Raw genomic sequence first — 24,823 nt, forward strand, 5'->3', positions numbered from 1 at the left:
AAACACTCCCTTCGGTCGTGTTTTAATTTATCGCTCGTTTCGAACTTTCTCTTTTCCTCATTTGTATCGTAATGTACTATTTCATAAATAGTACATACTACAATATGGTAATAATTACCATACGTACGTACAGTCAACCAATTGGAACCCTAGGCCACTGTAGAACTCGTCATAGTGACGTTATAGATCAGATTGTAAGAAATCTCTTACTGCTTGTCATTTTGACATGGTTGTAGAGTGGCCTAGGGTTCCAATTGGTTGACTGTACCTATCCCATGTTGCTCTTTAAAAAAATATAACTACCCCCTCCAGCAGAAATCACAATAACTGACTGATAGCCCGCCCTCCCACATGTTTTTATAGGTAGGTATTTGTAGCAAAAAAAATTAGAACTGGCTACGGGTGAAGTGTGTTTCTTAACGCCTCATTCCGCCTACTATTGTGTAGGTACCTTATTGCAATGCTTTCATTCATCATGCTTTCCGATGATGTTTCGGTACATAAATATTCGGATTTAAATGTAATTTACTTTTCCAAATGTAATTATTTATACATAGGAACAACTGCCAGTCACGCAGTAAGTTACCATTAAACAGCCATATTTGTAATTTGAAATTATTGGCCGTCAGACGGATTGCTATAAAATCATAAGCGTCTATAGTAGTCTTATAAAGTTCTGTACCGCACGTACCTAAGCTAGGAACACACTACGCGGACGTCCGTCGTGAATCGACCGCGGACGGGAATCTGGACAATGGAAATACACATAACCGTGCAAACTATCGGTCGACGGACGTGGACGTGGCCTTGAGCGCATGGACGTCCGATCGAAATCTGGCTCGCTGGATGTTTTGTTCCGTGCACACTGATCGGTCGCGGTCGCGGTCGATTTACGACGGACGTCGTATGTTCCTAGCTTTATGGTCTCGAGCTGACGTCCTACATTGCAATACACTGGATGGACGTGTATATGTTACGCGTTGTACCTACATATATGATAAGAATTAATGAACTATTTGTACATTAGACTAGTCACATTTGAAGTCAATGTCTAGCAAAGTTGCATTTGGATCGCTGACATGAGATTAGTTATTAGATAGCAGATAGAAATAACGATTTTATGTCAACGATAACTGCCGCCTTGCGGCTTGCTGGCACTGTTGCGTAGGCCCGCTGTAATACAGTGGTGGTCTCTAATTCTAATATAGCCACTCGTTGTGTCTTATCACTGTAAAGTTATGGTACTCTCATTCTTACATAGGTACTTGAGGGAGCGTCAAACATGTTATTACTACCAAGAACATGATAAAAACGTGATTAATCTAAACTCATTCGAGTAATCGTAATTCTTATTGAAATTGTATAGTATATATATATATACTGTTATACCTGATCATTGAAAAATGCAAGCCTTCATTCGGTACTCACCATACGCATACATCACACTTCCCTATTTGTTATAGCTGTGCCTACGTAATAAAATGTAACCATATCAAAAAATACTTAATGATAACTATCTGATCAAGATCAAGCATATATTAGGTATGTACCTATTAATATGTATATGAATATAATTATTTAGTAGTTATGTGGAATATGTAGATGCTGCAATAGGCGTCCCGCACAATATTGTTATTCGTGAAGATATTGTTTAGGTCGATTATAAAATCTCGTCTTTTATCTAAGCACTAATTCAGCAATTCCCGTCAACTTTGTACAAAAATTAAGGGAAAAGTTAAATTTGTTTTTATTAATTCCTATTTTGTTACCAAGATTTTGTTGATGAATTGAGATTTTATTAAGTTTTATTTCGTCATTAAGGTTCTCTAGTATCTATATTTTCTTAATTATAACAATTATCCTGTATATATCTAAATGTTGGTAACAAAATAGGATCAATTAAAATTTGCTGACGTGGCATTGTACAAAGTTGACGGGAATTGCTGAATTTATGACCTGCATAGGTCAATGTAGGTATTCATAGTCCTCCTCTGTCAATGTAAATAAATCTCCAAAAGAGCTGACCACATTAATCATCACCCCTCAATGACCCCCCCCCCCCTCCCTGGAGCCTAGGTTGCCCATACAAATAGACCACGTGACCCCCCCCCTGGGCACGAAGCTGGATCCGCGCTTGAAAGCAACTATCGATTACAATATCTTGGTCAATCTGATACTTGAAATTCCTTTGGGTTTCCGTCGAAACATGCTGTTAGGATACAATATAAGTGAATATAGTAGGTATTTGCCATTTCATGATGTGATAAGTTGCGCAGTAAATGGATGTATTAAGTATAGCGGTTATTCCGCCGCCACTTGCATAGTAGCTAGATAGCTGTCTACTACTTTTATTATATTACTAAGTGATATTGTGAGAAAGTGAGGTCCGACTGTAATTATTATTATAGTATTTGTTAACGTAGATATATTTTGTATAATATGGTTGAAATTGTAAAGAATTATGTTGTAAATAAACCTAAAGTTAGTTGAAATTCTATTTTACTTGCACCTATTCCACTGTTCTTTGCAGGTATAATAAAAAATATTGGGAAACACCTTACAAAGATCAACCCAATACCAAAATAAGTAAAGCTTGTACTGTGGATGCTAGGCTAGATAAATACATTCCTATTATATTATATACAATTATACATAGAAAACATGACTCAGGAACAAATATTTGTGCCAGATGACACGCACATCCTAATAGTTAAAGACAAGTAATATTATCATACACACTACAAAGTTTAGAGAGAAGATGATCTATTCCATTTACATTTACAAATTCAGCATAAGTTACTCGCTTTAAACTCAGATGACGCTTTACTAGGCCTGGTCATCACGAGCCGAGAATATTATCACTAATAACTCTAATAAGGTAAAAAAATACACGTCATTATTAAAAACATACATTTGTATTTTTAATTCACTTAGGTACTAGGCCACATTTGGTAGGTATCACAGAAGATATGTTTACAGGCAACTGTTCATTAATCTAAGATGTACAAGTGACATAAATAATTTGCTCAAACCCATATCGCACGGGGATTAGGAGTCAACTCTTCTATTTCCTGGGAGCTGACCTGCTCGTCGACGAGCATTTTTGCACAAAGACACCCCTCTCCGACGCTCCCGTCATCGCTGACTATGCAATTTCCTAATACAGCTTTACAGCTATTGTAAGGCACATCTCTCAAATCAATGGGTTCTATTTTCTCGTTAAATTCCTTTATTGTCGGCACTTTGTTTACCATTATGATATCTGCATCAAATGTCTCCTTGATTTTGATAATTCCATCTCTTCTATATTCTAATTCTGGCATATTGCTAAGCTTAGAAGTATGTAACTTGAGTGTAGTCTTGTCAGCAGTGCGGAGAGGCGCCGCTGGACCATCGACGCACCCACATCCCGAACATCCCGTCTTTGTTTTGTCGATATCATTTGGTACAAAATTAATAGCAAGCCCCGTAGCACTATTATTATTAAGTGTTTCATTTATTCCTTCCTTTGCAATATACGCATAAGTACCTGAAGTTACCTGATTATAAGTACTATCCGGGGAGTTGGGTTGCGGATCTCTATGGTGAATAAATACATCCTCGAAATCGTTACGTCTAGTAAGTTCTTGAGGGGCTGCAGTACAATTCAGAGTGTGGTGTAAGTAATAAAGCCGTGAAATCATTTTCCCGCAGGTTACGCATGTAACATCATCTGGAACAATTTTTATTATCTATATAATCGCTGTGCTAATAACATAATCAATTCTGTTGTACCTGCCTAATCATAAAATCTGGGAAGTGGGAACAGTTTTCAACACTACTAAATACGTTTTGGTAACAAACACCATAAAATCAAAAATTTGCCCTCGCGTGCTTTATGCATGGGCCTTAATATGCATTTGATATTTCAATAATTGCTTAATTAGTGACAGGCTGACATGACGAAACCGCAGTTTTACTAAACTGAGGACATCCGTGATTCTGAATTAATATGTACCTAATGTAGTAGTCATGGACTTTTTTAGTTAGTGTTGTGCTGTGATTGTTGGTAAGATTACCGACACACGGTCAGAATAATATAATACATTTTCAAAGGACTACGAAACAAACAAATACGGAAACTGTATCAATAACCTCACCTGTATAATTTTTGCCGTGCGCATCATTTGTTACACTCGAATCGGATGAGATGCCACTATCTAATTTGGTATCTACAACAAATCAAATTTATATTATTTTATTGACCAATAAATACTTATAAGCAGGTAGGCATCAGGCCTGGGTACATAGCCGAATGGCACAAACGCTCACAAAACGAAGCGCTCGTAGATATCTATCTCTATCGCTCGTGCGTATTGTATTGGCGCGACAAGTCAGACTACCTTTCGCGGCGTTTCGTTTTCGTTTCGCGTCGCAGAAATGCCATTCGGCTACGGCACCTGATGTTTTTATCATTTATCGCGTGACCATGCTTATACGCCAGAATTCATTTTTCAGCACTACAGATAAATCCGTCATCAAATATGGCGGAGCAGATGAAGTAATTAGATATTACCCCTCGAAAGCCGCAACAATATTGGACGCGTTCTTATACCTCAATAAATAAGGTAGCGGGCTTCATTGTGTAACATATTATTGTAGGTATTACCAAAGAGGTACGAGTATTAAAGAGAGTTACTGTCAAAGTAAAATATATAATCACAGTGCATAGACTGCCATTTGAACCTCAGTTTTGACTATTTGGTCCATATTGGATATGTGTTAAAATGTCAAAATAAATATTACTATTAGCGCTATCTAGCCGAGCGTTCCCCAAAGGTGTAACGCCATCTAGGCCACGTACCTTTTTCTCTAGGGCTTTGAGGTACGTCTTTTTCTTAGACTTTATCCGTCTATACTGTGTTACATGTCTTACATTACAAAGGTCTTAAAATTTAATTGAAACTATTGATATCACTCTAGTGCCTCGACAACAGAGGTGTGCTCAAATATTGTTGAGTACCTTGGCCGCTCGCAAATGAGTCATTGGGACATTGTAAGATGTGAATTACCTGTGCAGTTGACATCAACATATCTATTGTGTGTAGACATATGCTTCTTCAGTGCATGTTTCGTAGTAAATCTACTTTTGCAATCAGGTATTAAACATTGAAGCCAATTTTCCGGGTGGTGGGTTTTGATATGTGTTTTCAAATGATGAGACTGAATGAAACCTGAAAAATTAAATACCTAATAATATAATAATGTTCCTAGAGTTCTATCTGGTCCTATACATATATTTAAAAAAATAGGAAACAGTTATCTATCATAGATAAGCTTAAACCTTTTAACAAAGTTGTTTCAACTCACAGGGACTAATAAGAGGCACTTATTTTGATATTTCATTGTAAGCGTAACTAGTACATAAGTACATTGCGCACTATGGACCCAGCGGCAAATGAAAGATGAAAAGATAAATAACCTTTCTCACAAACATTACAAAAATGCTGCTTAGCATTAGTGTGTGTGAGCTCATGATGCTTCAGGTGGTGAGGGAAGTTGAACTTCTTCTTGCAGCCCGCAAACATGCAGCGAAACCGGCGCTCTGACTCTGGCTGGTGCGTCTTGGAGTGTGTGCGCAGTGCCTGCTCGCTGCTGAATGTAGCCGCACAGGAGGGGCAGCCATAGCTTCCTGTCAATTCACATACATAATATCTTAGACAATACATATGTAGGTTTTTTTTATTATAAATGGGCTTACTTACCTATAGCCACAGACTAGTTGAAGGCAAAGAGGTGACCTATGATGAAACAAGCTCATCCAGAAGCTGCCTGTTCACCTTTCAAATCAAGGGTGAACAGGCATATTCTCACAAGTGTTGTTGCATAAAATAAATGATCTATTATGTATGTACAAGTACATATACATTTTAAAATAAGCCAAGCCCGAAGAATTCTGATCACAAATTCTTTTATCTTTCAACATTTACTAAAATTTATTGAAATTTAAGACAAAAACTGACTGTAAATTGTACAAAACTGAGGCAAGGCTTGCATTTAAAGTTTAAAGAAATAAGAAATGTAATAAAAAGATTTTCTTATGATACAACAGACATGCAACAAACAGTAGAGACATCATGATGTGAGCCCATTCCTCCCTTTCTGCCTCAGAGTTAAAATCCAGACTATTTTAATGGTAATTAGAAAACATGAGAACTTGCCTTTATGTGCATATTTCATGTGTCTCTTAAGTAATGCTTCATCGCGAAAGCTGCCTCCACAATCATTGCACCGCACAGACCCCTTCCTCTCATGTTGCTTTTGATGCCTTCGCAATGCTGACCTTCAATCGTTGCAAACAATTACAATTATACAATTATGCATTAAATATAATTTGACTACTGTACAGGTAGAGCACTACTTACAGAAAACTAAATTTTTTTTCACACACTGTACAACTAAATTTAGGGAAATGACTTTCCTGATGTCTCTTCCGCTCACTTTCGTACTTGAACTTCTTATCGCAATGAGCGCACTTCAACATGATCCGCGTTTTTAATCCCAGACTCAAAGCTCAAACTTAATTCCTATTAAAGTGGTGTGAGAGTATGTACTATGGAATAAATTATAATATTTGAAAAAGAGAAATTACACCGTCTGGGCTCTTCACAAGACTAACAAGATTTTTGGATATCAACAATTGTTAAATGTATTAGTAATATAAAATAGAGATATAAAATGATACGACGTGATAAGACCGAACTTCAACACAACACAAAAGGTGACAAAAGACAAGCTCTACAACGTCACGATTATTGCATGTTTAAATGTACATTGCGGCATTTAACCAATCGATTATATTCGTTCCTGATACTTAACCAGCAAATAACTTAAAATATATGTCATGAATATTGTACTTCACTAATGTCAAAATGACAACTGCGACTGCGACCCTGCGGGCATCATAGACAACAAAAAAACCTGAATTTAACTTGTAGGTGTAAACTCAGCTTATGCCGCGATACGCGAGTGTTGATTCGATACGCAGAAAGAATCAAAGAATATAAAGCTAGGAACACACTACGCGGACGTCCGTCGTAAATCGACCGCGGACGGGAATCTGGACAATGGAAATACACATAACCGTGCAAACTATCGGTCGACGGACGCGGACGTGGCCTTGAGCGCACGGACGTCCGATCGAAATCTGGCTCTCTGGATGTTTTGTTCCGTGCACACTGATAGGTCGCGGTCGCGGTCGTTTTACGACGGACGTCCGCGTAGTATGTTCCTAGCTTAATACTCACTGGAAAAAATGCAAGTTGAATGTGAAGTCATCATGAAATTGAAATCATCTTATCAACATGATATCAACTATAAAGCTAGGAACATACTACGCGGACGTCCGTCGTAAAACGACCGCGACCGCGACCTATCAGTGTGCACGGAACAAAACATCCAGAGAGCCAGATTTCGATCGGACGTCCGTGCGCTCAAGGCCACGTCCGCGTCCGTCGACCGATAGTTTGCACGGTTATGTGTATTTCCATTGTCCAGATTCCCGTCCGCGGTCGATTTACGACGGACGTCCGCGTAGTGTGTTCCTAGCTTAAAGTGTGGAGGGCGCTTCAGGCTGGATGACGTCCACACGTTACCCACTCGTGGCCACGGGTGCAAAGTGCAAATGTATATTTTATTTTTGACGTGATAACGTCTAATAACTCGTTACTACGGGCAGCATGCACGAAAAAGATGACGTCATTGTCCCGTTTCCCAATATAGCTTAAGCGCCATCTATTGGCGCGCGTAGGAACTAAGCGGCTGATCGATGCGCTCGGTCGGTATGGTTGTAGCGTGTGGCCTGAGTAAAGCACCACAGCTGCGACAGATGGCGCGCCCGTGTTTATTATTTTTGAGTGTTTGTAATTTAAAAACATGAAAGATTGCATTAAAATAAGCATCTTTTATAGAATGAAGTTGTTTGAAAAACCTACTTATTTAGGAGTTAGAGCAGTACGAAGTTGCGAATTTTCCCATAGTATTTACTAAGGCGCCAGAGACTTAATAAATTTACGATGATTTTTTTTACCAATATAACCTATGTTAATATTGATAAATCATATAGAACACGTTTAAATAAGGATGTTTTGTTATATAAACTTTTGCTTCTCCATTAATATTTACTGAGATATTAGGGTTCTAAGATTAGTAAATGGCACTAGCACTTTAATAAAATTAACGCGTGTCTCGCAAACGGTCTAGGATACAAATAGGTTAGGTTCGTTAGGTATCTTCAAACGGCCGAAGGCTCCTATTTTGTGCAGTTTCTGTAATAAGCGGGGCTCCGTCGATATCTCTTTCTGTCTCTGGCGCCATAGTAATGCTACGGGAAAATTTTGCAACTTTAATACTCCCCACAGACAGTCTTAAAAATTCATAATCTTAAAAAAAACTTGTATGCAATCTGACAGTTCAGATTGTCAGTGTCTTGTCAGTGTCAGTTTGAACTGTCAGATTGCCACTATAATTTTTCCTAAATTAGTAGGTTTTTAAAAAAACTTTAATTTATAAAAGATGCTTATTTTAATGCATTATTTCTAATAAGAACAAAACACTATGCTAGAAAGAGTGCAGAGGAAGTTCTGTAGGCACATTTACAAACGACTGTACGGATATTACCCATATATGTATCCATCTCTATTCGTAACAGGAATGGTTGGTCTTCAAACTCTAGAAACCAGACGGAAACTGCTGCATATTATGCATTACCGTCAACTGTTTCACCATAGAGTAGATGACGCATCCGTGCTTGAGAGAATGGGGCTGCAAGTGCCAAGAGCGAATGTGGTGGTTGGCATGACGGGCGCGGTGCCGGCGCGGCGGCCGGCGCACCGCTCGAGCCCGAGCTGCTCTTAACCGCATCATGTTGGAGACAGACGATATTGACATATTTGCTGATAGTGTTGGTGTGTTTTATAGAAAACTCTTAGGCTCCCCACAGACAGTCTTAAAAATTCATAATCTTAAAAAAAACTTGTATGCAATCTGACAGTTCAAACTGACACTGCCAAGACACTGACAGATCTGAACTGTCAGATTGCATACAAGTTTTTTTTAAGATTATGAATTTTTAACACTGTCATAATTATATTTGCGGACGTCCGCGTAGTATGTTCCTAGCTTCAAGCTAGGAACACACTACGCGGACGTCCGTCGTGAATCGACCGCGGACGGGAATCTGGACAATGGAAATACACATAACCGTGCAAACTATCGGTCGACGGACGCGGACGTGGCCTTGAGCGCACGGACGTCCGATCGAAATCTGGCTCGCTGGATGTTTTGTTCCGTGCACACTGATCGGTCGTCCGCGGTCGACTTTACGACGGACGTCCGCGTAGTATGTTCCTTAGCTTAAAGCTAGGAACACACTACGCGGACGTCCGTCGTAAATCGACCGCGGACGGGAATCTGGACAATGGAAATACACATAACCGTGCAAACTATCGGTCGACGGACGCGGACGTGGCCTTGAGCGCATGGACGTCCGATCGAAATCTGGCTCGCTGGATCTTTTGTTCCGTGCACACTGATAGGTCGCGGTCGCGGTCGTTTTACGACGGACGTCCGCGTAGTGTGTTCCGAGCTTTATTGTCCAGATTCCCGTCCGCGGTCGATTCACGACGGACGTCCGCGTAGTGTGTTCCTAGCTTCACTGTCTTTCAAATCTTTCAATGTCAAATCAAATGTCAGCTCCGTTCCGTTTCCGTTTCTGACTTGACTTCAGCTTCACTCTTCCTTCAGTGGGACTTCAGTAGTTTCAGTGCTTTTTCTCACTTTATGTATGATTTATATAGTTACGTTAGCATTTAGCGCGAAACAAAATTGAAATAAAGTTTAGAATGTTACATTAGAGTTTACGTTTACTGCTATTTATTTATTATTTTTTTAATAATTTAATATAATACCAAATACTAATTAATTATTTTTATAATTGTAAAATTGTGTAAATTTATTTAATTGAACGAGCGGCTTTCTGTGCTATTTACAAACTTTCTATAAGAATGACATGTTATAAAATTTATAACTTGGTAAATTTACTTTAACAACGTTCAAAATGCTGGAATGGGTTAAAATAACTCTTATACTTTGCGCTTTTGGGACATTACGTGAGATTAGGCCATCTGAACCCTTCGTGACAGAATTTTTAAGTGGCGAATGGCGAAATGTAACCTCCGATCAGTTGTTTCGTGATGTATACCCAGTAGGAACTTATTCATATATGGCAGTTTTAATAGTGATATTTTTAATTACTGATTTTCTGCGATTCAAACCTGTAATTATTCTCTCAGGTTAGTATACTTTATTAAGAAATAGATTATAAGTTAGAGTAGTGAGTAGTTTGTAAGAATATTTTAAATGATAAGGCTTGTGTTCACTAATTGTATCAGCTCATAGAATGAAACCTAACATCTCACCTCAGCTAGACTGACTACAATCATGCCCATGAGCATTCTTAACTTTTTCTTTTCATGAACTTCAACCTCGTAGCCACACTAATTTAAAAATCAGCCTTTTACCCAATCATAGAGAGTTGAAATAGTGCTGAGATTTTTATTTTTTTACAGACATGTCACCTCATTACATCACAGCATATTTTGAGAAACAACACTAATTCAAAGTTATGCTAAAATGCAACGCACAACATGAACATCATCTATGATCCACTTAACACAGTGATTGATACCTAATAAATAGTGATTTCATGGATGCAATGGAACAGAGTGATTTGCCTTGTTCATATTATTAAGAGGTGTAACAAGCTTTATGTGAACTTGTATTGGAACTTCTGAAAATTTATTCTGGTAAAACTAAATTCTTCATACTCGGATCTCCTTTAAAAGCCCAAAATCCTCCATAACCTGAAATGTTGAACGTCATAAACACAATAAACAAAACTTATATTTTTTGCATTGTATCCTGGCAGGCTATCCTTTTTCCATCTATGTATTTGTATTTAGACAATGCAGTGTAGGTGTAATCTATTGCTTAAGTACATTACAGATCAAATACAATTACCTTTATCTTATACCTAGTATATCTACAGATAATCAATATCTTTAATACATGCAATAGACATCGTCTAATACCTGTCATCAACTAAACACACTTAACATGATTATTACTCTAATATTACTATAAAAAATATCTGAAGTATTATTTTAATAGTTTTATTACCTCCAACATCATTCTACCAATTTCAGTGAAAAATATAGCATTTTAAATTCAATTATTTGGTAGGTATATTTATGAAAAAACTAATACATTAATACCAGACTCCAGTTTAGGCCATTTTAGTATACTTGTTTAATTTTACCATGGTTAATTTATTTCAGGACTGTGCGGAATATCAATCTATGCTATACTGCTATGGACCACAAGTATAGAATGGCTGTATGTCACCCAAGTCTTGTATGGATTGTATATGGCTACTGAAGTTGCATATTATACATATATGTATGCAAAGGTAATTTAATACTATTAGAGAGTGAGCCACTATATTTAGTCAAAAACTGTGCTAAAATTCTTAAAAATGTAACTATTGCAAAACAATTAGCAATATATTTCCACGAATACCAATACAGTACATGACCTTTAAACCATAAGAAATACTTATTAAAATCTGTAAAGTTATCTGAAACATGAACTTTATCAAGTGACCACAAATGCTAACCAGCAACATGTTTCGTCCTACAAACGTTGGGCGAGCACGGTCGCGTGACTTAAAGAAAGGACGCAGCGTTGCCATAGGCGACCGTGCTTTACCGCCTGGTTTGGTCATCTGTAAATAATATTGGTGTTATCAGGTGGAAGAGTCGAAGTACGGGCGCGTGACGTCACTGGCCCGCGTGGCGGCGCTCGCCGGGCGGTTCGTGTCGGGAGTCACCGCGCAGCTGCTCACGCACCTGCACCTCATGGACTACCGAGACCTCAACTACATCACCTTGTCTGGTAACTTTTGTTGTTGCTTGCCCTAGGCACATCTCGGACACTGGCGATCAAATATATGAAAGAGGCGCGTTCCTAGCACACAGTCTAAGCTCGTGTACATGAACGCGTACTATGCTTGTATGAGTGAGATATGACAGATCGACTGGTCGCGTTTTGGACAGGCGGTAACTGTGAGGTAACCGAGAGGGGGTGGGTGGCACTTTCAGCGGGGAGTACGATAGTACTCTTTATTATACTGTGCCCTAGGGCACCACGGATAACGTAGCCAAATGCACAATCGCTTACGATAACATCGTTATCGTACCTAGCTATCTCTCTACAGCTCTTCCGTGTTGGTGCGACAGAACCAGACTGCGTTTCGAACTTTCGTCAACGATTGTCATTTCGTCTATGCCGGCAGAGGTGCATAGCGCCTCCGCAATGTGTTTCCTTGCCTTTCTACCTTAGCAACCACTGGTCTCGTTCCAGCTAAAAAAAACTTAAGGTCAGTAGGAATAATGTTTACAAGCAATGATACGTAATTAACGTAATAGCACAGAATATATAATAGTACAAGTACAGAAGGCTCACTCCTTTGATGTTCACAAAACGCCGCCATTCTAAATTCTTACCTACATTAACAAACGGACCGCACGCGTGCAGACGACATTGAATTCTATTGCGCCGCGCGAAGGTCGTCGCCAGTGAATGGGCCGCGAACTCGCGGCCGCCGGCATGTACTTGTAGCGCGGTGAAAGGATCGCGGAGTCAGCCGCCCCTGGTAATAGTGAGTTTTGTGATTGCTCGCTAGTTATTTTTTTATTTCTTTCATTATCGCTCGGTTTGTAGCTTACAGGCCCACTAGTGTTGATCTGTTGATACATATAAGAATAACAATATGGTAACAAGCATAAATACTATGGAAGGCATAGCTTAAAAAACCTTCTACAAATATAATATCTGGGCGACCGATCGAGCTTCGCTCGTTCTATTTTATTATGTCACGTCTTTAGATTAAAAAAAACTCTTATAAATTCAAACAAACAACTTTATTTCTGGCCGGCATTCGAAACCCGGACACCTGCGATGTGCTTGCGAACATTAGACCGACCTCTTACGACTGAGCTTCGCCCAGCCGACGCGCGGTCGTCGAAATTAACGACCATATTTTGCGTTTACTATCGCGAAAGGAAAACTCATAAAAATTCGCGTTTTCCGGGATCTAAGGCTAAGCTAGATGGATTTTTCACCCCCGAAAACCGCCACATAACAAATTTCAGCGAAATCGTTAGCCAGCGTCCACACTCATGAGACGCATGTCGTCCGTTGCGCGCCGCGAGAAACGCGACGCCTAAGTGGGGACGCTGCCTTAGAACGGTTTCCGAGATCGTCGGTATATATATAAATAAATAAATATCCAAGAACTCTGCTCGTTTAAGACGATACGATACAGGTCAATTCTCCATACAAACGCTCTCGACTATTTCCTCCCTGGTTTTTGAAGATAGAGCAATGATTTTTTCAACACAGATTATTATTATTTTTATCTGTGTCGGACCGTTTTGATTTTTTTGCTATTTTTATTTTAAAAGGCGCTAGAGCCAATCAAAAATTTCTAAAAACGGCCTTTTTCAATATGGCTCAAAAAAAGGTGTGATACTCAAGATCGGTAACAATTAGCCAAAAAATCGAAACGGTTCGACACATATTATTTAATTGTTATTCAGATTCTCAAATTTCGTTCCGTTTAAATAAGTTTTGAAGGAGGAAATAGTCGAGAGTGGAACCTCGATTTTAAAGATTTTTTCGCAGTATCTTTTAACTGAGTTGTTCTTAATGGACATTTTTTTTTCGATAAATCTAGTTAATAACACTTAGTATATTCAACTGAAATTCCCAAATTGAAAGGAGTCCCTCCTTTCCATTTTAGCATTGTCGCACCCGTAGCGTCTTAAAGGTATAAATAAGATTTAACATTTCAGCGCAGATACTGGCAACGGCATGGGCGTTTTGGCTACCGTCCGTGGACTTCGGGATCTACTTCCACCGGCGCGCCTCTGTCAGGAGCGGCATTCAAGAGAATCTCCACCCGGCTAAGGATCCGACGTTATCGACTATGACGTCACCGACCAAGGTACTGTTGTGTTGTGGCGCTGCCACGCTGGCTGTTATAAATGTTATAACATAGCGCCCATCGCGCGCCATTGACATTACGCTTTCCCTGTCACACCGTGTTATATAACCAGGGTTCGAGTATATATATCAATGGATATATATCCAGCGGGGTTCGATATCATTATATCAATGGATATAAATATCCGATATTTATCATTTGTTTATAAATATTGCAATACAAAAATGGTCTAAAAGATGTAACATTGTTAAAAATATAGTTTTTTTTGTATTTGATACTGTTTTTCTACTAAATGTTAAGTTTTTAGTAGAATTTTCCTTATCTAAAGTTGTATTCATAGATAATGCAACAAAATAATAACATGCCTTCTATACAAAATGGATATATATCAAAGTTGATATATACCGATATATATCATAAATATCCGATATTTTGATATTTATTATAAATATCGGATATTTTCGAACCCTGTATATAACATAACTTACATAACAACCAGTGTGGGAGCACCATTGTGATCATTAGGGGAGCAGTTCCCAAAAACTTTGTACATAGCCAGTAGCCACGTCAGCAAATTTTAATTGATCCTATTTTGTTACCAACATTAAGTAATATAAGTCGACTTTCAAATTAATATTCAGAAAATATAGATACCAGAGAACGCTTAATGACGAAATAAAACTTTGAAATTTTCATTCATCAAAATAAATCTTGCTAACAAAATAGGAATAAAAACAAATGATTTAACTTTTTCCTTGATTTTTGTACAAACTTTTTGAGAACTGCTGAGGGATACTATTGGATGAATTAGGGCCGGTTGCATCAAAGCGTCTGTCACCGTTAATGCGTTCGTTAAATTTTATTGTATAGGAAGTTCCATAGACGTCTGCTGCGTGACGATTCTGATGGTGTCTGTTAAATGTGTTTGGTGCAACTGGCCTTTAATGTGTGTTTATATTTTTGTGCGTTCATAACGTAGCTGATAATGATAAATACTTGTTACGATATGCACCTTAACAGAATTTATGCATAGGACCTATTAATTTCATATTCATGGTTCAAGACAGTTATAAAATATATTCAGCCTTGATACCTAGCTACTGACAACCCTTCCAGACACAAAAACCACGCGTAATCTCACATCACTCTAAAGTGCCGTGTGGTGCCGGCATCAGAACATAATAGTACCTATCAGCAGCGGCTGGTCCATACAAGCCGATTCCCACCGCAGGCTTGCCTAAAATTGATTACTAGTAAAGTGCCTAATGTTAAAGAAGGTTTCTTTTTGCCCAGTGTTACCTAGCAGAAATTTTCACCAGCTGCCACCTACCACCGCATCTCATCCCGTGGGCAGACATTCACATGAGCAAGGAATAGAATAGAATAGAATAAATTTTATTCGTAAACACACAAAAGAGAAAAATATTACAAATAGGAACACATAAAAACGAGAAGGTGCCACGAAATGGTTTAACCTCAGCATATTGCTAGCGACTTCCAGCGCTGATCTTCCGGTTAAACCATTCGGCCAGGCTCGCCCGTATGTTCATTGTGATGAATGTCTTAACTAAAGTTATAGCAAGGATGATTTATATAGGATTTACAATCTTCATACTAAGAATCGTGCCTCATTTTTTAGCACCACCTATTAGATTCTATCATAGCCTCCTAAGGACCAAGGTCCTACCTATAGTACTTATTCAGTTCGATAAAATTTAAATAATATTCAATTGGAACAGAGTCGCATTAGTTTTGTTTCGTTAAATTTTCAAACAAAACCAAAATCAATTCTATTCCCTGGACTAAAGGTTCATATTTCAGTAGCACATTCTGGATTTTACATTTGTATGGCTGGGCCTTAGGAGGATAACTACACTGATGATGCCTACAATTTTTTTTTCAAAATGTGTTAAGACGTGATATCATGATATTAAAATAAAGAAATATGTCATTTGTTCTTATAAAAAATAAAAACACGGTAACTTATTTGGGGAAAATATGATTTTGGCCACTTCAAGGCTGCGAAACAGCGTCATTTAATTTTAAGCTTCAAAAGCTCATACATTTCAGGGATACGTTTTTTTGTATGGGCTTATTCAGTCCCGTATTATATCGTTCTTGGTAAGTATAAATAAGCAATCGACCATTAAGTTGAAAGGTAGATCCTTTCAATACCCAATTCAGGTGATATTTTCTTGAGTAGGTAATGAAACCACAATTATATCCACAACTCCACTATATTTTCGACCCAATCCTTATCCTTCATAATCCAAAGCTAGAATGGCCCTGAGTCTGGTATCGATACTATCGATTACCAGCAAAACTACTTAACCCCTTCCAATAACGAAAACCGGTAATCTATCCCAAGTCAATTGCAGTACAATATTTTACAGCCAGTTATCAATTTTATTAGTACAAGGAATATTCATAAATATATTTTATTTATATTATGACAATAGGCTACTTGACCCTTTTTAGGGTTCCGTAGTCAACTAGGAACCCTTATAGTTTCGCCATGTCTGTCTGTCCGTCCGTCCGTCCGTCCGCGGATAATCTCAGTAACTGTAAGCACTAGAAAGCTGAAATTTGGTACCAATATGTATATCAATCACGCCAACAAAGTGCAAAAATAAAAAATGGAAAAAACTGTTTTATTAGGGTACCCCCCCTACATGTAAAGTGGGGGCGGATATTTTTTTTTATTCCAACCCCAATGTGTGATATATTGTTGGATAGGTATTTAAAAATCATGAAGGGTTTACTAAGATCGTTTTTTGATAATATCAATATTTTCGGAAATAATCGCTTCTAAAGGAAAAAAAAGTGCGTCCCCCCCCCCCCCCTCTAACTTTTGAACCCTATGTTCAAAAAATATGAAAAAAATCACAATAGTAGATCTTTATAAAAACTTTCTAGGAAAATTGTTTTGAACTTGATAGGTTCAGTAGTTTTTGAGAAAAATACGGAAAACTACGGAACCCTACACTGAGCGTGGCCCGACACGCTCTTGGCCGGTTTTTAAAGATTGTCTTACCTATATTGTTACTTACTGTCCAATTAACCGAGAAAAAAATATCACTATATTTTATTATGACTCATAAACCACAAAAAATAGTTTTAAAGAATACTTTTACGTAATCAGACAAAAACAACATCAGCAATGTCATCTATAGATTTTCTGTGAATGAAGTCATTCAGTGCGAAAACAACACTTTCTGACACTTTAAGACATGAATTCTAGGACGCCACTACAAGGCCGACAGCGTTTTCGGTGGCTAAAATAAATAAATATGTATTGGGGACACCTTACACAGATCAAAGCCCCAAACTAAGCAAAGCCTGTATCTACTATGGGTGCTAAGCGACGATATACATACTTAGATAGATAAATACATACTTATTTATATACATAGAAAACATCCATGACTCAGGAACAAATATCTGTGCTCATCACACAAATAAATGCCCTTCCCGGGATTCGAACCGAGGGCCGCGGCTTAGCAGGCAGGGTCACTTCCGACTGAGCCAGACCGGTCGTCATTAAAAATGAAAAATTACTCACATTTTTGAATTAAAAATACGTAGTCATCGTACACATTTGATACTCAAAATCATTAAATATTGGTTTCTTATGTCAAATATTACAGAAGACAAACATTAGTCTAATTTTTCTTCAGAAGGGTATTTCACTCGATTTCACATAGTCAAATTATACTTTTAACATAAAGAAGCTTGCAAAATAAGTAATGTTTATGTGAGCAGAAGCAGTCGTTGGCGGCGAACGTGTCGACAGCGTCGCGGCTGCTGGCGCAGCACGCGCGCGCCTCGTACTCGCGGCCGCGCGTGCTCGCCTGGTCGGCGCTCTACGCCGTCGCGCTCGCGCTCTTCTCGCACGTGCAGATCTACATGCAGGTGCTGTGGCAGCACATGCAGCGCGACGACGAACACAAGGTCAGTGCCAGCGGCCCGCTAGCTGCGTCAGCGTCAGCGCTGCAGCGTCACCACCGGCACTACTCCGCATGATATTGTCCCTAACGCCGTGGCTTGCGTGGGCGACGGTCGCGCGATGGTCGCGCGACGGCGATGCGATGCATACGAAATCAAACCTTATCGATATGGAAGTATGAGACGCGACGGCGACGGTCGCGCGACCGTCGCCCACGCAACACACGGCGTAAAACCAACGTCTAAATTAAAAGGGCCGATAGGACATCTCATTAATTTTTTTACTTTCTTTCTTTACGTTTTATTAACCGGAACGGCCAATATCTCAAAAACCATGACATTTTCATTTATAGATATATAAGTATGTATTTATCTATTTAAGTATGTATATCGTCGATTCTACTCTCGATTCTGAACAAACGGTTTTCAGGTTTTTAGTGTTAAGTGAAACACGGTGTATATTACACTGAGTAGTGTATACTCTATTATTCTAGTAGGTTATGCATCCATTTATAATCTAATTAGAAAGAACTCTCTTTTGTATTTCACTTGGTGTTTTGGAAAGAGTTTTTTCTTTTTGCCGCGTGAAGACAGTGGTTATGGCGTAACAGTTTCCACCATTATATCTATATTATTTACTGAAATGCCATTAAGTATTATTTTTTCAACACACTAAAGACTTACTTTGCTATTCGTATATGTCATGCTAGTTCAGTCAATGTCAGTCCATCTTGTACTGAGACTGACTGAAATAGCATGACACGTTCGTACGTCTCCGTAACAATACGAAGGCAACTCTTTTCGCACTATATCTGTAATTTGTATCTGCCTCTATCTATGCGAGCTGTATTTTCTGCGGCATGACTACTTGTGTTTGCGCGGTATCAATACTAGCACGAACAGACTCCTATTTACTTTGTCTCTTGGGCATTTTCAATATTGAAGTCCTCCAATTAGCAAAAGTTGTTAACAAAAATTAACTCGCTGTCAGTTTTGTGACGACAACTAAGCATAAAATCTGTCTAAAAATTTTCTTTTTTCACATTCTGAATGTAGATTGTCGCTTAAAGTTTATGTAATTAACACAAAAACAATATTTTTATTGAAATTTCATGCTTAATTATCGTCCCAAAACTGACAGTGAGTTAATCTTTGTTAACAACTTACGCGAATTGGGGGGTCCTTAATGATGAAAATGCCGTCATAATTTGGGACCCCCCCCCCCCAATTTGCACACGGACACAGATGCATTTTGTGCACACAGACACAGATGGGAATATACGCGTTTCATATGTAGCAGCGGGGTATTTGACTGCATCAAAAAACAGATTAATTGGAAAAGTTGATAGCAATTTTTTTTAATACAATTTGTACAATTTCTAAATTTCCTTTTGCAAAGACTCTCCATTGTTATTCAGCGCGGCAACGCGGCGAGTGTAATGGGCACCTTTGCACCAGGGGTTGCTCGGGGAAGCCTCTTCCTTTGTTAGTATGTTAGTTTGGGTCAAAACGTAGAAGCTAAATTTGACCCACTTCCCGGTTTCCGATTGAGCTGAAATTTTCCACACGCGATTTGGGCCAAAAATGATTTTTTGTGCAAAAAAACTTATTTTATGCCTAATATGTTATTTCGTTTTAGAGATATTTAGGTCTTTTAGTTTTATTTGTAGGCTAATTTGTAACTATTTTATACGTTTAATTGAATAATTAAAAAATAGTAATAAATACCTTAGGCACCTGGTTCTTCTAAAAAAAAGAAATTCTAAATACAATGTATATAAATATGTATTTAATTATCTATATAAGTATGTAAGTAATATCGTCGCCTAACATAATACAAGCTTTGCTTAGTTTGGTGCTGGGGTGATCTGTGTAAATTGTCCCACAATATTTATATATTTATTTTACACATAAAGGTATCGTACTGCACTCGTCTGCGTCGGCTGCAGTAGTGCAATAAAGTATTTTAGTATTATTTGTATGTTCTTTCCATATCTCGGGACGATGGGGTCCCAGACCTTTGGAAGGCGTGCGTGAGGTCGAAGCCAACAGCGCAGAGGCCCTTTGGAACCTAAAAGCAAGGGATACACGTGGCGGCAAAAAGAGCCGATTTCATTTGGAGCCAACAACCTTATTCAGTGTTTTTTTTTTATACTACGTCGGTGGTAAACAAGCCTATGGTCCGCCTGATGGAAAGCGGTCACTGTCACCTATGGACGCCTGCAACTCAAGGAGTGTCACGTGTGCGCTGCCAACCCATTAGAAACTTGTACACTCCAAAAAAGAGTGTACAAGTTCCAAGGAGGGTTTGGGTTGCCGATGACTCAAAGGACAATAGACGGAACAAATTAGTTCCGTAGGTCCTTCCGTCACCAGCACACCGCACCCTCGTTGAGCTCTGGCAGCCTTACTCACCGGCAGGAACATGTCACTATGAGTAGGGTCTAGTGCTATTTGGCTGTGGTCTTTTGTAAGGCGGAGGGCGGAGGTACTTCCCCAGTTGGGCTCTGCTCTAGATTCGTGCGAGACGATATCTGCTATGCTGTGCTCTACCACACAAAGCGGAATATCATTCGCTATTCCTACCTCCTATAAAAAAAAGTGTGCCATTTAAAACGCGTTAGTGTATGTATAGGTTACTTGCTTCCTAGTCAAATCAGCTCCTTTTTAAGACCTGTCAAAACGAATTTGAACGACTTGCTAATATATGTAGAATTTATATGAAATCGAATTGAGTGACGTCACGGTCAACTCAGTTACTTTATATTTTTCTATCTGACTTATTAAATAGAAATTGGATTTAAAAGTAACTTCTGTCCATGAGTACAATCCAGGTCTCTTTAAAGCAAGAATAAATAGGTATCTCATAGGTAAGCGTGATCCACCGTAGACCGCATCATCACTTACCATCAGGTGTGATCGTGGTCAAACGTCTACCTATTCATACTAAAAAAAAATGATTTTTTTTTTATAATTATCTGATGTTTTATTTCGTGCATGGTATAATAGTATTTTATGCAAGAGGCGTTTAAAGGAGGTCAAAAAAGACGAGTGGCGTGGGTAACAATTTGAGGCGAAGCCGAAAATTGTTATTAAGACGCCACGAGTATTTTTGACTCAGTTAAACACCGTTGCTTAAAATACTTTTTCCACGACCATGAACTTAGGTACTTTTTAATAGTTTTCTAGAATAACTTTCGTGAAATTCGCACCGTTCCCTGTATTTTGACTTGTCCTCTGTAATGATCCTGCACTCACCCTGTCGCTCGCACTCCCCCGCGCCGCCGCATCCCCCGGCGCCCCGCGCACCCACGCTATATCCCTTAAGGCTGCTTTCAAAAAAAACGTCAAAAGAATGTAAAATTGATAGTTTTAGTCGGTGAAATACTACACTTTCCGTTATCCAATAGATTTATTTAATTCAAGTTCCAGTTAGAGCATCTTATTATCTTGATTTTTATAAGACTGGATTTTTGAAAACTAACTCACTAAATTAATTATGAATTTTTCTCTAATGCACGTTTAGAAAAACGCACGTATAGAGCTGAATCAGTCGATCTTATTTGTAAAATTTGGACAATTTTGAATATTAAAACTGGTAAATTTATAATTCGTATATCCTGTACCACAATCATTTCAGACTAGATTTTTATTTTAAGTTTTTGAAAAAGAGTAAACTAGCCTAAGGCGAATTCAATTTTTTTCAGAAATCACCTAAAATTAAGTGACAATTTCTTTGAAAATCTACATCACATCGAAGTAAGTTTTATACTAAATTAATCTGCAACGTTTACTTAAATTGCTGTTATGCCTTAGTGATTATAAATTGCTATTATTGATTTTTGCCAATTTTTTGAAAACGAGCCTTCACCGGTACAATTATTACCACTTTTGGACATTTTCTCATATTTTGTTAGACCAAGTAGAAAAAGTCCTATAATGTGATATATATTTATAAACTACTCGCAAAGCCCTTTAATTTGATACCACACACGGTATGATCAAGCGCTCGGTTGCGATTTCACTATTTTTAACACGAAAGCCCTCTTAAAGGCTGCCTAACAATACTTTAAGAGCTATATCGTATGCGTGGGTGCGCGGGGCGCCGGGCGGGGGCGGGCATCTTTTATGTAGGGTTTTAACTATCTATGCTCGACCCTGTAAATGACGAATAACATTTCGGGAGTAGAAAAAATATTTTATTTTAAGTACAGTCAAGTTCCCTATTTGAAGAATGGTTTGGTGCAGGTGGACTACAACGGGGCGGTGGAGGCGGCGACGACGCTGGCGGGCGCGGCGGGCGCGCTGGCGGCGGGCGGCGCGGAGCGGGCGGCGCTGCCGGCCGCCGCCGCCGCCGCGCAGGCCGCCGCCGCCTTCCTCACCGCGCTGCTGCCGCACATCTACCTCTCCTACGCCTGCTATATACTGCTGGGGACTCTGTTCCACTTCACCGTCACCATGGCCAGGTTAGTGTCAACAACCGTCATAGACAACAACAATAGTACATAGTCTGCCGTGCGCCTTACTGCACTAGTGCCTCAGATCAGATCTACCTGTCCTACATACTGCTGGGGACTCTGTTCCACTTCACCGTCACCATGGCCAGGTTAGTGTCAATAACCTTTTTAAATAAAAATAATATAGGGTTACTAGCACAGTTCGCGTCCATTAGATGGACCTTTGTTGAACCGTCCGTGATGTTACACTCTGTCTACACTTTACTATAACAACAACATAATAAATATACCACTATCAATACTCTTAGTTGTAAATATAAATGTCGTAGTAAATACGGCAAAACATTCTCTTAATAATGGATTATATGATTCAATTAATATCTCCTCAAATAATAAACTGAAATAGGTACCATACACTAAAGAAAAAGCGATCAAGCCCACTGGTGGCGAAGCCGGGAATCGAACCCGGTTCTCCAGCTATCGCGGCTGGCGTGCTAAACCGCTACACCACCCCGATCTCAGAAGACTAGGCGCCTTAAAAAAACAAATCAAAAAATATTTAATATTATAATATTATTTGTTCCCTACGTATTCTCAAATAAGTTCAAGTACACAGTCGCCATCAGGTATATCAAAGCGCTTAAGATGCTGACAAATATCTGGACACGCCTCTGTTATTAGTCCGGATATTTTTAAACACGCTGGGGCGCTTTGATATGATCTTTTTTTGGGATGGGATAGGAGGCAAACGAGCAGACAGGTAGCCTGATGGTAAGCGATCACTGCCGCCCATGGACACCCGAAACACCAGAAGTGTTGGAGGTGCGTTGCCGGCCTTTAAGATTGTACGCTCTTTTCTTGAAGATATGATTTATTGAAGATTAGTGCACCAATGAATGTTGTTCTCATTCCAGTGCTAAAATAGCGAGCCAGCTGAGCGACGAGAGCTGCTTCGGTCTGGTATTCGGCATGAACATGTTCTTGGGCGCCGTGCTGCAGTCGCTGCTCACGCTGGCGCTCAACCAGGCGCTGACGCCGCCCGTCATGTACGCGGTGCTGGGCGCGCTGTACCTGCTGCTGGCGGCCGCCTGGCTGGCGGGCTGGGCTGCGCACGCCTGCCGGCAGACCAAGGCCGCTGCCGCTGCCGCTGCCGACCACTAGCGACAAGGCAACTATTCTACTAATAAACTCTGCCAAGCACTTTTCGTTACGCGAAACAACAGACAAATTAAAGAACATACCTAATATATAGGTGCGATTGTTTATCGCGTCATAAAAAGTTTTAATTTAGCACCTTTTCTACTGACAAATTGTGTTTGAAAGGCGCGTCTTCATTCGCACTTAACATCTGTATGGTGTGTTCATAGATAATCTGGAATGGTCGTTACCGCTCGTGATCATAAGTCAGTGTATGAGATATCGTCATACTGTGTACTATCTTAGTCACTAATTGACTGAAAAACATATAACGTATTCATATTTATTTATGACGTATGCGTACTTCAGAATTTTTGGAAGTGTCATTGAACTAAACTAAGGTCAAAAATAGTATAATTGAAGCAAAAACGAGCGAAGCGTCTCCTTTTCAACTTGGGTAAGGTCAGTGCGGGTAAGACCGGCATACTTTATTTGAAATAAAGTTTGAGTGGATAAAACTAGACTATTAAAGTAGTCTGGAGTGATCCGCATGGTTCTATAGGCTAGCAAATTTTATATTCTACACAGCTTTTATAATACTTTGGTGAGTTAAAGTAAACTTATGTGATAAAAATCACTTTTTTTAAGGCTTGGCGGGTTCACCATCCCCACGCGCTGAGTAAGGCAAGGCTACTCGTTGTCGCGTAATTTCATATCGAAATAAGTATCAAAATCATGTTCATTGTTATATTCTGTTATAATAGGAAGTAATGTGATAGATATTAAAACAAATAACGTTGATATTTTCAACATATCAGCATTTTTAGGGTTCCGTAGCCAAAATGGCAAAAACGGAACCCTTATAGTTTCGTCATGTCCGTCTGTCCGTCTGTCCGTCTGTCCGTCTGTCACAGCCGATTTACTCGGAAACTATAAGTACTACAGTGATGAAATTTGATGGGAATATGTGTTGTATGAACCGCTACAAAATTATGACACTAAATAGTAAAAAAAAAGAATTGGGGTGGGGCCCCCCATACATGTAACTGAGGGATGAAAATTTTTTTTCGATGTACATACCCGTGTGGGGTATCAATGGAAAGGTCTTTTAAAATGATATAAAGTTTTCTAAAAAACATTTTTCTTAAAGTGAACGGTTTTTGAGATATCAGCTCTCAAA

General features: G+C 39.0%; 2 protein-coding genes across 5 annotated transcripts; one reads left to right on the top strand and one right to left on the bottom strand.

Annotated features, from left to right (window-relative positions):
* Nucleotides 1-2,880: 2,880 nt before the first annotated feature.
* On the bottom strand, nt 2,881-6,813 carry LOC125241295 (zinc finger protein 615-like). Its single transcript, XM_048149696.1, has 6 exons — nt 6,405-6,813; nt 6,201-6,322; nt 5,462-5,671; nt 5,052-5,213; nt 4,140-4,211; nt 2,881-3,712 (listed from the first exon to the last, which is right to left on the bottom strand). Exons 1-6 carry the CDS (start codon nt 6,521-6,523, stop codon nt 3,027-3,029), a joined length of 1,371 nt encoding a protein of 456 aa, XP_048005653.1. The 5' UTR covers nt 6,524-6,813; the 3' UTR covers nt 2,881-3,026.
* A 2,953-nt stretch (nt 6,814-9,766) lies between these two features.
* On the top strand, nt 9,767-24,438 carry LOC125241372 (thiamine transporter 1-like). 4 transcript variants are annotated; one of them, XM_048149827.1, is made up of 8 exons: nt 9,767-9,821; nt 10,182-10,331; nt 11,376-11,506; nt 11,847-11,991; nt 13,953-14,104; nt 17,867-18,055; nt 22,298-22,515; nt 23,421-24,438. In XM_048149827.1, exons 2-8 carry the CDS (start codon nt 10,262-10,264, stop codon nt 23,665-23,667), a joined length of 1,152 nt encoding a protein of 383 aa, XP_048005784.1. In that variant the 5' UTR covers nt 9,767-9,821; nt 10,182-10,261; the 3' UTR covers nt 23,668-24,438. The 4 variants fall into 4 exon arrangements, with proteins under 4 accessions (XP_048005784.1, XP_048005783.1, XP_048005785.1 ...); XM_048149830.1 differs by lacking the exon at nt 9,767-9,821 and adding an exon at nt 10,608-10,844 and having other exon boundaries at nt 10,224-10,331; XM_048149826.1 differs by lacking the exon at nt 9,767-9,821 and having other exon boundaries at nt 9,848-10,331.
* The last annotated feature ends 385 nt before the right edge of the window (nt 24,439-24,823 follow it).

This window comes from Leguminivora glycinivorella, chromosome Z (genome assembly GCF_023078275.1).
Source record: "Leguminivora glycinivorella isolate SPB_JAAS2020 chromosome Z, LegGlyc_1.1, whole genome shotgun sequence".
In the NCBI taxonomy this organism is placed as follows: Eukaryota; Metazoa; Arthropoda; class Insecta; order Lepidoptera; family Tortricidae; genus Leguminivora; species Leguminivora glycinivorella.

Excerpts from the sequence above, each read along its gene's own strand:
- LOC125241295 (XM_048149696.1), bottom strand. The coding sequence starts at position 6,523 with ATGTTGAAGTGCGCTCATTGCGATAAGAAGTTCAAGTACGAAAGTGAG. Across the intron at positions 5,214-5,461 it reads TTGTAATGTTTGTGAGAAAG|GTTTCATTCAGTCTCATCAT; the intron begins GTTATTTATCTT and ends TTAATTTTTCAG. Across the intron at positions 4,212-5,051 it reads TGTTGATGTCAACTGCACAG|ATACCAAATTAGATAGTGGC; the intron begins GTAATTCACATC and ends GATTTGTTGTAG.
- LOC125241372 (XM_048149826.1), top strand. The coding sequence starts at position 10,097 with ATGCTGGAATGGGTTAAAATAACTCTTATACTTTGCGCTTTTGGGACA. Across the intron at positions 11,507-11,846 it reads ATACATATATGTATGCAAAG|GTGGAAGAGTCGAAGTACGG; the intron begins GTAATTTAATAC and ends TGGTGTTATCAG. Across the intron at positions 22,516-23,420 it reads TTCACCGTCACCATGGCCAG|TGCTAAAATAGCGAGCCAGC; the intron begins GTTAGTGTCAAC and ends TTCTCATTCCAG.